A 17,500-nucleotide genomic window follows, 5' to 3' on the forward strand; every position below is an offset into this window, starting at 1 on the left:
TTTGTATGTGTGTGTGTGTGTGTTTATGCATGTATGTGTGTGTGTGTATGTGTGTGATGAATATGTGTAAAAGAGTAATATAAAATATGGATTCAGTGAAACATGTGGCTATCACAATAAGCTCCTCAGTCGTAAATGTAGCCATTTATCTGTGCCTATACAATTGTACTGTATTATGCTGAACATAACACATGCAAACATGTATGAATAATTTTGCATACTGAATTAATACTATATGAAGAAGGTTACGAAATAGCTGTAATCATACGGAAGTCATGCGAAAATCTTCACCTCTCACACCTGCTTTTATAAATGTATGTTTGTTTATGTATGTACGCATGCATGTATGCATGCATATGTATGTATGTATGTATGCATGTATGTATGTATGTATGTATGTATGTATGTATGTATGTATGTATGTATGTATGATCTAGTAAAGTCACAGTTCAATGACTGAAGAGAGTAAAGAATAAGAGATGTACCCTCACACACATGCTCAAATGAATCTATACACAAAAGAAGTAATGAAACTGACCGTAATTTTTGTACACGACTCCATCCCAATCCCACAAATATCTTTGGGCTTGCACATGACATCCTTGTAAAGACTTGCAACAAGAAATATCAACGAAGCAAGTCGCAACAGAATAGTCCTGCAAAGTCATAGAATTTATATATATTAAACATGGTGGACAGTTGTAGATTGGTAGTATTGGTAGTGTGGGGAAAACGCTTTGTGGCTTTAGCTTCGGCCTTTCACAATCTAAGTTCAATTCCCGACAAAACTGATTTACGGACTTTTAAGGTGGTGATATAAAGTATCACGTACGACCGTTTGTCTCTGTACGAAATCAATTGCTAAATTATTGGTATCGACTGCATCATCGACATCCCTGATTCAGAATTTTGTATTAAAGTTACAAATCGTTTTAGTACTATGATACATCTTATTACTGAGACATTTGGTAGTTGCGTGACATCATATAATATTGTGATATGTATTAATATAAGGTCATCATATAATGACAAATATTCATACTATGACGTCGCAAATTAATATTGTAGCATATATGTTAATATTTCGATATTATATGACGTGCACGAGTACTGCATGTCATTATATACTCACTGTTATGCAATGATCAGCAGCAAAATTTAGATTTATTTCTTGTTGGTCATAAGTTTGAGAAAATATAAGGTTTTATGTCATTTCAAGTGAGAGCCGTCAACAAAAGAAATTATTAATATTTCGCAATAACACAAAGGAGGCTGGGTGAGCAGAGTCGTAAAAGTATCAGAAAATGTCTTGTACCAGAATAATTTAAAAGAAATCAGTCCTCATTTTCCTCATTTTTATGAAAAATTTTCCTCATTTTTATGAAATACTACGGATCCCTTGTGTTACTATCAAATCCAAACAAAGGAAATCCAAATAATGCGTTAATAAACAAGTATTTCACAATAATGGGTTAGCTCGCCGATCCACGGTTTGAACTGTTTCACAGTAACAGATTCCATATTTCATTCTCATTTATCTTGCTTCATGTGGACTCCGATGTCTTTAACAAAGGTCGTTGTAAATTGCGCTAACAGTTTTCAGTCTTTCAACCATAGAAATACAAATTGATAGGCAAATTAACTAGCTAACACATACAATTTATTCAAAAACACACCAACTCACACATATATAAATACACACACATACACATACATGTGTATCTGTAACTGAGACGTAGGTGTGGAGAGTCAATGAAATTAACTCTCAAACAATCCAATCAGTTTAATTTCTCTATACAGGAAAACCACAAACGTCAGAAGACATAGTTAAACCAATGTTTCATTTAGCAATTTTACAGTCTGAAGTTAAACACTGACTCCCTGTAAGTTAACACCGTAAAATAAGTGGCACTCCGTCGGTTACGACAACGAGTGTTTAAACGGATCCGATCAACGGAACAGCCAGCCCGTGAAATTAACGTGCAAATGACTGAGCACTTCACAGACAGACGATCTCTTAACATAATCCTCAGAGAAACTCATCCTGACACAGAATGTGAGAAGGCTGGTCCTTTGAATTGCAGGTACTACTCATTTTTGCCAGCTGAATGGACTGGAAATAAAGTGTCTAGCTCGAGGACAAAACACACCGCCAGGAATTGAACTCACGACTTTACGACCGTGAGCCGAATACCGTTACCCACTGAGCTACGCACCTTCAGACACTTTAAGGTAGACGCCATTATTAGCTACGCACCTTCAGACACTTTAAGGTAGACACCATTATTAACTTGACAGCACCAATGCTTAGTTAAATTCATAACTGAAATTGAAAGAATATTTCTGATCTCCCTTACCTGCCTAACGTTATCATAACCTCATTTTGTGGTGCATAATCCTCAATAATAATAACCAGGGAGAATATAATTGGTACGAAACCATTTAAAGCTGAAATTGTCAGAGATGGCATAAATTCCACAAGTAACTTGACAATTCTGTGTTGTCCACTGTAGGTATCCATTTTTGTAAACTGGAAAAAGAAACAGAAAATATGCTGAAGTAATGTAAATAATTATCCTAAAGGTATAAGAAAAATCCTAATCATAATAGCCATAAAAAGTTAGTATAATCTACGAAACTTAAAAAAATTCGTTAAAAAATATAGTTCGATATGGTACGCTGATATAACCCAGGTAACGAGGGTTATAGAATTAAGATCTTCATTTGAGTGTAACTAAAACAAGGATTATACAGAAATAAGGAAACTACATTGCTGAGAGCTTGCACCCATGTATGTAAAATTGGTTGTTTTTGTATATAAGAACAGCAGATAGCACATTTGTTCATGTGCACAAAGCTTGGTCAAGATGGAATCATGAAGCAACGTTGAATGAAATATATGCATATACACTTGAACGTAAGAAGACTTTTCGCAGCGGAAATGGTATCGAAAGAAAAATTATCTTCATTGATAATGTATGAAAACACAGCATTGGGCAATGAATAACGTCATTGGATCATAGGATGCAGACATTTCTGTGTCGTTACGCTTTATCAGCTACGAATACAGAATCAGTCTTTGTAGAAATGGTTGTTCTTATATATTAGAGTAGCAAATAACACATTTCCTGATGTGTTCAAAGCTTGGTGAAGCTGGAATTGATTAACTGGAGGTGCTTGAAGCAGAACTGAAAGAAATATATGCGTATATGCTCATATTTAACACGTTCGTATACACACGGACATCGGAAGAGTTTTTACAGTGGAGATAATCTCGGGCGAAAATTCTTCTCGTAGACAATATATGTGAATTAATTATTTCAAGCTTGATCAAGATTTGTACGCATTAACAAATGGATTATTTGCTGTTCTTATATTTAAGAACGACTGTTCTTACTGAACCGTGAAAGACTAATTCAGTATTTGTAGTTGATGAAACGCAATGACATAGAAACACGTGCGTCCTACGATCCGATAACGTCATTCATTGCTCCACCATGTGTTTTCACGGATATTGTCTAAAAGGAGAATTTTCTCTCGAGACTATTTCTGCAGCAAGAAGTCTTCCTGCGTCCGATTATACACAAATATGCAAAATATGGTTGTACATGCACGCACACACACATATGGAAATAAAGAGGGAGACAAATACACAAACACATATAGAAATAGTTAGAAAAACTGATAGAAAGACAGATATACACACACGGAAGTAACATTAGTACGTGCGTACATGCACATACATCCATACTACATACTTTTGGTCACAGATAAGGATAGTACTACTTGGTTTCCTCGTGATCTCTTCCCAGCATTGAGGACGAAGTAATTTCTCTTGATATCAGAGTTACAACTAATGCTACTTCCACACTTATCTGTAGCGCTAATTTGATCGATGAGCTAGGAGTCAATGTTCGTACCAATATCCGTCACTGTGATCTTACTATTTTGTCTCCCTGTCTTTACGTTCTGAGTTCAAATTCCGCCAAGGTCGAATTTGCTTTTTATCCTCTCTGAGTCGATAAATTAAGTACCAGTGAAACACTGGGGTAGATGTGATCAACTTACTCCTTTCCACAAATTTCAGGCCTTGTGCCTATAATAGAAAAGATTATTATTGCATACGGGACTCACTGTAAGAAGAGCTCTGGTTGTAAATGAGTTTTCTGGAAGGAGTCCTTTCAACAAGAAATGAAAGAGTAGACAATTCACTCCGGTCAGATGAAAATTGAATAAAGCACAAGCTCAGTATGTAGTAAATAACGTTGATGATGTAGTCGTTCTCCACTTCTGCCAATCTTTCTAGAAAAGCTTTCTCTCAATCCATTTCTGAGTGAGATTGGCACTCTGCTACTATCTTCGTTTTAGTTCCTCTCCACCGCGACGTCTGGTCAGAACCAATCCCCAGTCATCTGAATTGGGACTTCTGTCCAACGACCAATGGCGCTAGATTGTAAGCCCATCGTCTTGTTCAACTACATTGTATTACTTCAGTAAGTTTCAATCATCGCGTTTTCTGTGGGTCAATTTTAGTTCTTTCAGTTAAAACTCAGCTAAAATGCAAGGGAGCAATTCGAAGCGGTTCCAAAAAGTAGCCATTTAGACTGACCACAAAACAGCTGACGCTGTATAGTTAAATGATCAAGGCTTTGAAAACGGAACTGAAACTAACTTCCTTGAAGATCGACATCAAATACTGACGGTTGATTCTATTGTTAACTGGATCTTTCGAATACAATACTGACGAAAACATCCGTTTCATTACAGGAACCTTAGGAAAGAACTCTACATTCAAAGTTATGGGCTGAAAAATTTCGAACCCATTTTCGATCTCTTGTTCGTGTCTTTCATAAGCCGCTCCAAAGCATCGCAGTTAACACTGCCGGAACGTTCCCAGTTTGCTACCAATTCCAATAGGCGAGGGGTTATGACCAAACGAAGGCTAGGACAAGGCACAAGGGTCAAACGGTAGGTTATGGAAGAAGAGATAATTCTTTTTATTTTTCATAATTTCTTTTTATTTTTTATAATAAGCGATAATAATTCTTATAAGTACAAGGCCCGAAATTTTGTGGGAGAAGGCTGTCGATTATATTGCCTTAAAGTGTTCAACTTGTACTTATTTTATCGATCCCGAAAGGATGAAAGGCAAAGGCGACCTCGGCGGAATTTGAACTCAGAATGTAAAGACAGACAAAATGCCGGCCTGCTAACGTTTCTGCCGGCTCACCGCTTCAATAATAATAATAATAATAACAATAATAATAATAATGATAATAATAATAATAATACTTTCTACTAAAGGCACAAAGCCTGAAATTTGGCGGGAAGGAGAAGGTTGGTTACATCGATCCCAGCCTGGTACTTAGTTTATCAACCCCGAAATGATGAAAGGCAAAGCCAACGTTGGTGGAATTTGATCTGAGAGCGTAAAGACGGACGAAACACCGCTAAGCATTTCTTATACTATCCTTATGCACTGACCCACCGACTGCACTACCTAGATACAATCTAGATGATTCAATGCGGTTCGTCCAGGGGCATGAATTATACAACAGTGATAAAAGCGTCGTTACCATTCATACTCACGTTTGTAGAATACTGCGTCACATAATATATAAGATAAGCACTGGCAGTCAGGCATGTCAACACAAATATATTGATAGTCACGCGTATTGTATACATCAGAATCCTTTGGTTTTTTGTTAGACTTTCTTTCTTAAGCTTGTATTGTTTTTCTGCCAATTCCGTCTACAATTTGAAAGAAAAAGATCATTGGGAAAATATTACAACAATCAAATAAAGGATCGCTAAAATAAAAGACTTTTTTTTTTCTACGGTTTAATTATTGTTTGCAAACTAGAGAGTATCAACTATATAAATAGAAATGCTCTTATGTTGAGGAGAAGAAAATTTTCTCTCAATGATTAATATCACTTTTCATAATTTCAGTAACCGTAGGAGGTAACTCTGGACCTGTTTCAGTATTATTAGTACTTCTCAGGAAATCATCTATGGATAAATAATAATAATAATAATAATAATAATAATAATAATAATAATAATAATAATAATAATAATAATGATAATAATAATAACAATAATAAAACACCAGGACTTACAAGTATATATAACATGCAGAAAATGGCACTACTAGGCATCGCACAAAAGGTGACAGTATTAAAGGCCAAATTGAAAAAATATGATGCTAGATGCAAGGGTTTCGAACAGAATAGACTGTTCCAGTCAAATAGGAGGTGTCTATTTGAGGAAATAGAGGGAGGCCAACACCAGGAACTGATTCCAAATGCCGAAGAAAGTAAAGAATCTTGGAGAAGGCTGTGGAACAGGCCAGCGAGACAAAAAGAAAGCGCAGAGTGGCTAACAAAGGTGGAAAGACAACTTGAAACTGTACCAAGACAAAAAGACATCAGAATTAGTCTATATACAGCGAGACAGAAGCTAAACATATTAGCAAATTGGAAATGATTAGTCCCAGATGGAGCACAAGGCTATTGACTGAAGAATTTTAAACAGTTGCATGAAAAAATCGCTGCGCAACTGGATGACTGCATGCAGCAAGATCACGGACGCTGCTATGCCTCAAGGATCCCTTGAAAGGGGAACTTGGCATCAAATTTTCGACCTATAACCTGTTTACCACTAATGTGGATCTTATGACTGGTGTCTTGGCGGAAGAGTTATACAACCATCTGGAAAGTAACAATCTACTTCCAGAAGAACAGAAAGGATGCGAGAAACAAAGTAGGGCAACAAAAGATCATTTATTAATTGATAAAATGATAACTAGGAACTGTAGACGCAGATTGACGGAACTGAATGTAGTATGGCTAGATTACAAAAAAGCATATGACATGGTACCAAACATTTAGATAAGTAATACAATGAGCATGCTTGGAATAGCAAAAAACATGGAGAAAATGCTTGATGAAAGTATGAAACATTTGGATACTGAATTGATCGGAGGAAAACAAAGACTCGAAAAAGCGAACATCAGACGTGGAATATTCCTAGGTGATAGCTTATCTCCGTTACTATTCGTATCGGTCATGACACTACTCACTATGATACTACAAAAAGTTAAAATTGCTTAGAATTAGGGAAAAGGAAATGGTCAGATAAAGCATCTCCTTTTCATGGATGATATAAAGGTTTATGCGAAAAATGAGAAACAGCTTGAAAGTCTTGTACATACTATCTGCATTTTCTAAAATGACGTAGGTATGGAATTTGGGATAGAAAAGTGCGCTATATTGAAAATGAAACGAGGAAAATTTGAAAGAAGCCAGGGAATTGAAATGCCAAATAGGCAAACAAAGAGTGCTGTTGAGAAAGGACAGTGGTATAAGTTCTTGGGAATACTAGAAGCAGATGAGATAAAAAAATGAAGAAACGAAACAAATTACCAGTAGAGAGTACACTAGGAAAGTCAGAAAATTATTGCAGTCAAAGCTGAATTCCAAAAATCTTATTGAAGCAATAAATTCAAAAGCAGTACTCTTAATCAGATATGGAGTTGGAATTATAAACTGGACCAGAAACGATTCAAAGAAACTTGCTAGGAAAACTAGGAAATTGTTGACGATGTATGGAGCCCACCAACCAAAAGCTGATATCAACTGGCTGTACTTGAGAAGAGACCAGACTGGAAGAGGCTTAATAATAGTAGATGCATGTGTACAGATGGAAAGAAAAAGCCTAGTAATGTGTTTACAGAGCAGCACAGAATAATTACTAAAGGTAGTTAAGAAGAACAGGTGATGAAACGCGTAATAGGAGAAAAGGACAAGAATGAAATACAAAGAGAGAACATCAGACAGATCGAAGAGAAACCGCTGCATGGCCAATATTGGGGAGCCACTGAAGACATATGTGGAACAAAATCTTGGACTTAGTTAAAAAAAAAAGGGGAAATTAAAAAAAATAAAAGAAACAAAGAGCCTACTTGTAGCTGCCTAAGATCAAACAATAAAAACAAACAACTTCAGAAAAATATATTTGGAGAGAATGTGTCTGAAAAATGTAGAGCTTGTAGAACTTGGAACGAGACATATTGTGGAAGAATACCCCAAGTTGGCACAGGAAGAATATAAGAAATGGAGGAACGACCAAGTTGTAAAAGTTTTACAATGGAAACTGTGCCAGAATGGAGATTTGAAGCTGGAAACACATGGTACAATCATCGAGACGAATGAGTATTAGAGTCGGAGAAATGTAAATTTTTGTGGATCTTTCGTCTTTAAACGGAGAAGAGATTAGAAAATAATAGACCAGATATTACAATCATACATAAGGGAAAGCGAAGTTGCTTTCTTATCGACCCATCAAGGCCTGAAATTTTGGGGTGGAGGATAATGGATTACATCGACACCAATACTCAACTGGTACTTAATTTATCGACCTCGAAAGGATGAACGGTAAAGTCGACCTCAGCGGAATAAGAGCGTGCCTATGATAATTGGTGCGTTGTTGAACAGTAAACCAAGTAGACAAATGGCTGAAGGAGATTGAAATAGAATGCTCGGTAGAGCTCCGACAGAAGGTTTGCTTTTAGGGACAGCGAGGATTATCAGGAGGGTTCTAAGCACTTGAAAGACTGCCGAAAACGTACGTGTGGATACCCATGGTTACAGGTAGTAGTAACCCGTTACTCACATAAATCCGGCCAGGAATAAGACTTAACCTGAACTTTGTTTCAATAATGCTGCTGCTGCTACTACTACTACTACTACTACTACTACTACTACTACTACTACTACTACTACTACTACTACTACTACTACTACTACTACTAATAATAATAATAATGATAATAATGACGACGATGATGATAATAATAAAACTTCCTGATCGTGCTAAATAGTAGCATAACCACAGACACAGAGCTCTCCATAAAATCTGAAATAAATCCTTAATATCACCAAAACCAAAATCACAACTGAAAATAAATAAATAAAGTATTGTTATCAGGAGGTCAATAAAGACAAATGACGCATGTTTTTATGTGTCTTATGTGATTTGTACGGAAAAATTATCTTTGAAACCATACAACTAATACGTAAATGAGGTGATCATGCAAGACAAATAAAACATACCAAATGAACTTTTGAACAGAAAAACAAATGAGAAACGATTTCAATAAGTATAGCTGATAGTAGTTTTATAAATACATATTTAATGTAATTATCATACGCAAGAACGCATTGTTTAAACAACATACGTGGTGCATTCCAGAAGGTTTGTGACTTTTTTTAAGAGAGGCAGATTATTGTAATTTTAGTGTATCAATCGGCGTCTTTAACTCGTATCCGAGAATTTAGTTACTTCTTTGCTGAACGCTTCCTTTATGATGATGGCGTTGATGGGTCTGTAGACCAATTCTTGCATAGAAGAGTCGATGACATTGTAATGTTGGTGGAGGACGATTTTCTCAAACCTTTCTCTCCAGTCGTTTGATTTCTTCTTTTTCTCTTCTGGTGACTTTAAAGTTTTTGGTTCCGATGGTTATGGAACACCACCACTTGGTACGGTTTCGTGCTTGTGTTTCAAACGGTTTAGGCCCAATTATAGTGGTTTTCAGTATTGCCCTGAGTTGGTCCATCGCGTGGATTTGTTTTAGGTGGACCTCAACTTGTCAGGAAGTGACCCACACCCTTGATTTCATGATCTTTCTCCGCAGCACATATAGAATGAGACATGCAGGATCCAGTTCTTAAACTACAACAGACTGCCGCTAACCCGGTTGTAGCTGTGTGCAGCCCCTTCTGTAGCTTTCTGTCATGCGTAGCTCTCTTCACCCGCTGGTTCAGGCTTTGAGATAGGTTGTTCTCATCAACCGCTTGTTCCGCCGTTGGGATATTTGGGGGTTGATCGCGCTTAGTCTGAGTTCTTGTCTTCAACCTTACCGATACTGTCGCAGTAGTTTAGAACTCCCGAGGGCATTGCTCTCAGTGCCATTGGTCCACGCAAGGCCCTCCATCACGACAAGTAGCAACCAGTAGAAGGGAGTATATTAATACTATAACATCTAATATGCTAAACTGACCAACATTTTTTTAATTCTCGATTGAAGGAGACGACTGTAACAACACTTTGAACACACACTACTGAACACTACTTGTAACAGCTGACTAATTTTCAGAATGCCAAAGCTCTTCCACTCCGGATTGTTGGCACTTGCATCAAGACAATTCATCAGTCTACAACTTCATCTTTGTAATCGACCTCTTGACAGAGTTGGGCAATAAAACTATCCCTCACACTCCCTACGGTCAAGACCTTTCTTCCTGTGACTTTTCGTTGTCCCTCAAGCCGAAGGAAAACCTCAGGGACAGTCGTTTTGAAGACATTGAGAAGATGAAGGAGGCTGTGACACCTTTACTTTCAAGATCTTCCGCAAGGCCTTCACGAAGAGGCGGATCACTACAACAAGTGCATTGAAGAAGATTATAATTTTGTACTTCTTTGAAATTAATGAATATCTCTCTTGAAAAAGTCTCAACTTCTAAAATGCACCTTATGCATGTATACAAAAATAAAAAACAACAACTGAATATTTGAGACACCCCCTCCTCAAAAAGAAAAAAAAAGAAGAAAAATAATTTTTGAACATTTGTAAAGCTTAGGGTTTTGGTTATGTATTTATGTGGATGGTTTTCCGTTGATCTCTAAGTTTCGATATGCATTTCCTAGATAATTGTGGCCGGATAATGAACCGTATCATATATATATATATATATATATAGCAAGTTTTCGGATAAGATGTAGTATGAAATTATATATATATATATATATATATATATATATATATATATATATATATATATATAAATTGATACTACATCTTATCCGAAAACTTGCTATTCTCATTAAATCAAATGGAACAAACAGTTCACATTATTTACATTCGACGGATATTTTGTCCTCATCTTGTTTATTGTAACGTTTCGGCTGATGTACCCTACACCCTCCTTCAGGTGTCTTGGGGAAATTTCGAACCTGGGTTCTCATTTCTGTTATTATTATTATTGTTGTTCTATCCTTCCTTAATACCGGTTCCCATATGCTGCTCATACCTGCACTCGGTCTGCTTAGGAGGTTGTTGTGTACTAGCATATGTGCTGCTTCTGTTAGTTTTCGTATTTTCCAGTGGTGTTCTCTGTCTATAATTTAAACTTCATCCCACAGGGGGAGGTGGCTATTATCACCAGTAATAGTCAATATATACATGGAATACTTTGAGAATTTGGCTTTAGGATCAACACCACTAAAACAAACATTATGGCTACAATATGTTGATGACACTTTTATACTCTGACCCCACCAGGAACATGTCCAAGTGCTGTTAGATCACGTGAACTCAATAAAGCCATCCATACAGTTCACAATGGAAAAGGTAAAAGACAATCAGCTGGCATTCCTGGACGTATTAATAACACGCACCAAGTATGGATTCAGGACATCTGTATACCGCAAGCCGACCTTTACTGGACGATACCTTAACTTCAATTCTCACCATCCATACAGTGTAAATAGAGGGATTGCTCAGTGCCTAAAACATCATGTTAAGAATATAGGTAGCGATCGTGATACACACCACGAAGAAATGATCAAGCTCAATAACGATCTGTTAAGCAACGACTACCCCAAAAGTATACTATTCACTCCAATTATGAAGAAGAGAGAGTGGATGGGGCCAATAAACTGTCCACAGTCTGTCTACCCTATGTGAAAGGCCTCACCGAAAAGATACAAAAGATATGCGGCCCATATGGCATCAGGACAGTATTCAAGAGTAATACAACACTTCGCAAATATCTCCTTCGAGTAAAACCACCAACAGAAGAGAATATGACCAAAGACTACGTGTACTCCATCCCATGCAGCTGTGGTAGGTTATACAAAAGCGAAACATCCGCCCCCTCAAAATAAGGGTAGACGTACATCGCAAAGCTGTGACACGAGGAGATATTGATAAATCGGGTATAGCTGATCATGTATGGAAAAATGGGGACCGCCTCCCCCTGTGGGATGAAGTTAAAATAATAGACAGAGAACACCACTGGAAAATACGAAAACTAAAAGAATTAGCATATATGCTAGAACACAATAACTTCCTAAGCAGACAGAGTGCAGATATGAGCAGCATATGGGAACCGGTATTAAGGAAGGATAGAAAAATATTAGATTTATAAGCCCTAAAATTCACTCCATAATTGCCCACGGGCATATGGCTACTAATCCCAAGATTCCGAGTTCGATTCCAAGCAGTGACCTGAATAATAATAATAATAATAATAATAATAATAATAATAATAATAATAATAATAATAATATTAATAATAATAATAATAATAATAACATCGAAAAATACCTTAAAGAAATTTCCCCAAGACACCTGAAGGAGGCTGGAGGGTATATCAACCGAAACGTTACAACAAACAAGATGAGGACAAATATCCGTCGAATGTAAATAATCTACATAATTCCTCATATCTTAAATATAGATCTGTATGAAACAAACAGTTCACACGAAAAAGGAAAAGTCTAAGAAAGGCATCGAGTAACATTACACCATTTATTCATGATATATTTAATATAACTACTTATTAATGGTAAGGTAGTGACATTAATAAACAGATACACCAATTACGCCAAAAATAAATGGCAAAGAGACACAGAGTTATATATATATATATATATATATATATATATATATATATATATATATATATATATATATATATATATATATATATATATATATATATATATATATATATATAACTCTTATATATAAGAGAAACGAAGTTATATATATATATAAGAAAAGTAGCCGTATCTATGTTGAGAGCCATATCTATGTTGAGAAAAGGAATATTCCAAAGTGATTGCATCTCTGCTCCTTTCTACCTGTCGCATACGAATGCTGTTGGAGGATGAAGTACTATCTTTCGTTTATGGATGACGTCACTGGCAATATCTTGATTTATTGAGGAACTGATATCAGATCGGGATTTAGAAAATGCCTGAAGGTAACATTGAAGTGACAAACTAATAAAGAACACTAATGTTGTATTAGACAGGAGCAATAAGTAAATTAGACCAAATACAGCCTTACTGATGTTTAGGAGCCAGACAGTGAACAATACACACAAATAAAAGAAAAAGTTAAAAGAGGAATATTATAGACGCATTAAATTAATAGTTAAAACAGAGCTAAATGTAAATATATGACGTAATAGGGATGTGTACTTTAGCTCTTCCAGTAATAAACTATCCTATTCTTAAAAAGACACTATATGAATTAGTAACGGTGAGCAGGTAAAATAAAATAATGAAAATAACGACTGCTATAAAAGAAAGTCTATATTTTACACGAATACAGCGTATACATCAGGCATTTCTCCAGACATGCTTTCCCTCTTAGGTGATATAGAAAGAGGTTAACCAAAGCATGCCCGGAGACGAAGGTGCCTGATGCCATACCTCTTCCACGCGTCTTCCGTATCGCCTCTTTCGCTATAGCTATTACGGCTAGAAAACAGAATTTCTCTTCTTTTAGAGGAGACGGCAGAACGATCTTAATAATCGATTCGACTGACAACTGTACTCTCCCAGCTGTGACAGTACCCGCTCGGTAGAAACACATAGGTCCGAGAGACTCGGACATTGTACGATTGCATGCAGAACAGTTTCGTTACTCTGCCCGCAACGTGGGTACGTAAACGAAACCGTAACGCCGTGCCTCACGAGTTTATTCTGAATTGGAAAGGCACTTCGGAAGCACAGCCAAACCAGGGACCTCTGGAAGTTGTCCATAGGTCCCGCGCCGAAAGTCCTTCGATACAGGTTAGCAAACCAATCATAGTTTTCCCACATAAACTTGGGCGAGATAGAATGTTCTTTTGGAGATGTACATAAACTTTATTGTTTTTACATTTACAAAATGTCATGGATGCAACAATAATTTTATTGAGATAACGCGTCATATGGATGCAAGGATATTAATATTGGGGCATCAATATTCATATTGAGTTAATAATATTTATATTTAAGCATTAATGTGTCATTCAATTCATCTCACCTGTATCTGCTTCATGATACTGGATTTCTTCAGTTTTGCACTAACCGCATCGGTAATGGTGTAATCCCAACTCAGAAAAACCAGACTGAAAAACTGGAAATTGTCTCCTGCTCTGTCGTCCTCAACATTGTCACGAAAACTGGCCGCTGATCTGCAACATATAGTTGAAATAGATATTACAGATCTCTTTCAAAAGTTTATCGAGTGACTCTAACAATGATACTGTGTTGATGCTACAGGAATGTTTATTTGCAAAACACACCAATTCCCATTTCTACGGCTGATATAATGGCTCATGCTTCCCTTGATATAATAAATTGTATGTTATTCCTGATTAAGAATCAACAAGTGTTCCAACCATTCCTACACAGACTTATAAATAATTAAGAATTAATATACTTGGCAGAATGTTACAAATATACATTACAGAAAAATTCAAGACGAAATATCGTAAATACATTAGAGTGGTACTTCAAAGTGACTTAAATGTCAAAAATAAAGCAATAGCTATCAATACAACAGATGTTCCGGTAATAAGGTATAGTTATAAATTTGCTGGGTTTAAATTAATTTGTTAAGCAAAAGAAAATAAAGTCTATATCACGAATACACAATAGATAAATTATACTTATCCAAACACTGGAAGGTTGATATGATAAAATATGATATAGGACTACAAAAATATATCAAGCCAACTATAAGGCGAAAGTAATACAATTAAATATAAAAATATGAAAACAAAAAATTGCATTTTATTTCCAGTGGGGGTCAACATACAACAGAAGTGAAATGCATTTTAAAGATTAGCTATATTTTTGAATAGAATTGATTTTCGATCGATTTATTTTGAATCGATTTGATTTTTATTTGATTTTCTATTTGAAAATGTGGCTATGAAGCACGTGTAATCGTTTTAATATTTATTACTTTGTACTTTTTTGATTTTTATTACAGGTCTTTTTAGTGTATTTACTTATTAAATTTTTCTATATGTGATTGTGGATTTTCATGGATGAATTCAATAATTGTAGCTTTTTTCTCTAAATTATATATTTATATATTATATATTGTGAAATTTAATTTAATTTTAATTTTGATAAATTAAATTAAATTGAATTTTTCCCTGTAAATTTGGATTTTTATCCCTAATATTATATATATATATATATATATATAAAGGAGGTTATGAGCGGTAGTGATGTCAATTAGACCCAGAGATTTCAGGTAATGCTGAGTAAGTGCTCTAGATAGACCATAGTTAAGCTCCAGGTTCGGTGATTATGTGAATAAGGGGTCCAACGTAGGTCATATATCAGCGTGTGAATATAAGGATTTACTTTTCGTAATGAGATAAAAAACCAAGGCTGTGTATAATATAGAACATTTATAAATATAAAGTCTTACAGCTGTTTCCAGGATATTTGTTATATCCCTTCATCGGAGACGGTATGAGAGCATGGTTAAGCAATAGTTAGTTTAATTAAGATAGATAGATAGTTAAGGCCACTAGCGATTATTAGGGTACCCCGCATTCCTGATTAAATATGCACTCTTCTTTCTTTTTGTATTGTTCATAGCTGGAGATTCCAAAATCTTGCATAAGGAGCCCTTTTGTCATAATAGACAAATGAGAACAAAATTCCTGTAGGGTTGACATATAACACTTTGCAATGTCTTGAATTTTGAATTAGTATGTAGTCCATTTCCTTCTCGATCTGTACATGAGGATTTCTTTGTATATATCGAATAAGTGTCAATAAGATCTTTGTTCGCCTTGTAAATTGTTATGGATTTAATTTAATTTAGGGAGGAGACTGGTTTCTTTTCACAAGGTATATAAACTCTCCTCCGTAAGGCATGAGTGATTCCTCTATGGAGAGTATCTCTTCTTCACAGGATATGTATTCCTCCTACAACTTTTCTTTTGGTTCTTTGATTTTTCGTTTATTCACTTTGATTTCCGTCTAATCCACATAAGTGGTACAGCTTTGAAGAAATGTTCATGGTCGTTTAGATCTAAATGTTCCTGTAGGTTCTGTTGGGTCTTTTCTTTCTTCGAAGGTGTAGTTGAGGGATTGGATTCTTGGCTCTAATGTTCACTCCTGATACTGAGGACTAGGCTATTTATTTTTTGACTGGCGAGTTGTGGCTAGGGCCTCCTTACGACCGTAGTTTTACTACTACATGTATAACAACTGGGCTTTATACCTTGGATATTGGGTTTTAAGGCTTTCCTCTCAGTACCCATTGCAGCAAGAAGTTCTGGCCTTGATTTGAGGTTACACGGGATTATGAATATTTATATGCCCATGTGACCCTACTTGGCTGCATGTTGCCAAAAGTTATATCTGTTATAGCCACACATCTCTATTATGTTACGAAGGTAACAACTAGAAGGTGGCGGAGATCAATGTCGTTCATCATGTACCTGAAGGTGACCGGTAATGCACAATCACAGGGGTTGCAATAAGAACAGCATCATAAACCGCTGGTTTTCCTGAACACCATCAGTTGCACCTCAAAAATAGCGAAATGAATTTCCACAATCTCAGGGTTAGACGGTTAAATCAGTTACAACGGAATTTAAACTCAGAAATAAAGAGAAAAGCGTGAATATGCTACTCCTCAATAATGATGGTTGTAATACCATTTAATAATACCAAATGCAAAATAGTAGTAATATATAACTTACTTTTTAGCCATCAAAATGACACTGTAAAGTAGACAGGAAATGGAAACAAGGAGATAAGCCAAAGGTATGATGTAAGTTTTGCCATAAGTGAAGAGTTCTTTATTGTCATAATATCCATAGAACAATGCCGTCTTCTCCATCCAGCCCTGAAATATCAACGAAGGTGAAAATAACAATCTGATATCTTTTAATTAAGGTTAGATAAATCCAGAGCTAGAGGAGGACTAGGATACTATAACCACCCCCTTAAAAATTAATTCTCATCGTTTCCGTCAAAATAATCCTTATTCATAACATTTGACATAAGTATGACGAAATGTGAAGAAATGTATATATCTTTCATCTTTTACTCGTTCAAGTCATTGAACTGTGGTCATGCTGGGGCACCGCCTTGGAGTGTCTAGTCGCACAAACCACCCCCAGTACTTATTTTTTTACTCTAGTAATATATATTTCCCACGATTTCATATAACTATAAATAGTTTACAGTAAAGATTAAAATTAGTAATCGGGAATTAGAAACAGACTATGCAAATAAAATAATAATAAGATTAAGACTATAATATAATCCTAAATTATAGACTACTGGTGCAGCTGCAATAGTAAGATATAGTTTTTATAGAGGATGATAGAGTAAATTACACAAGTATAAAGGGAGTGAGATAAAACCAAAACAAAATAAAAGCAACTTAAAGCAAAAC

The 17,500-nt window shown here is 35.8% G+C and overlaps 1 protein-coding gene across 2 annotated transcripts in view; it reads right to left on the bottom strand.

Annotated features, from left to right (window-relative positions):
• LOC106883978 (transmembrane channel-like protein 7) overlaps positions 1-17,500 on the bottom strand; it is a 141,887-nt gene that overhangs the window by 30,288 nt on the left and 94,099 nt on the right. For both annotated transcript variants that reach the window (XM_014935137.3, XM_089355230.1), the window contains exons 6-10: positions 16,800-16,945; positions 14,108-14,258; positions 5,590-5,751; positions 2,358-2,530; positions 539-656 (exon numbers count right to left, since the gene is read on the bottom strand). In XM_014935137.3, the coding sequence (XP_014790623.1) occupies positions 539-656; positions 2,358-2,530; positions 5,590-5,751; positions 14,108-14,258; positions 16,800-16,945 (750 nt within the window). The remainder of the gene's footprint in view (positions 1-538; positions 657-2,357; positions 2,531-5,589; positions 5,752-14,107; positions 14,259-16,799; positions 16,946-17,500) is intronic.

This window comes from Octopus bimaculoides, chromosome 7 (assembly GCF_046866305.1).
Source record: "Octopus bimaculoides isolate indiv1 chromosome 7, ASM4686630v1, whole genome shotgun sequence".
NCBI lineage: Eukaryota > Metazoa > Mollusca > Cephalopoda > Octopoda > Octopodidae > Octopus > Octopus bimaculoides.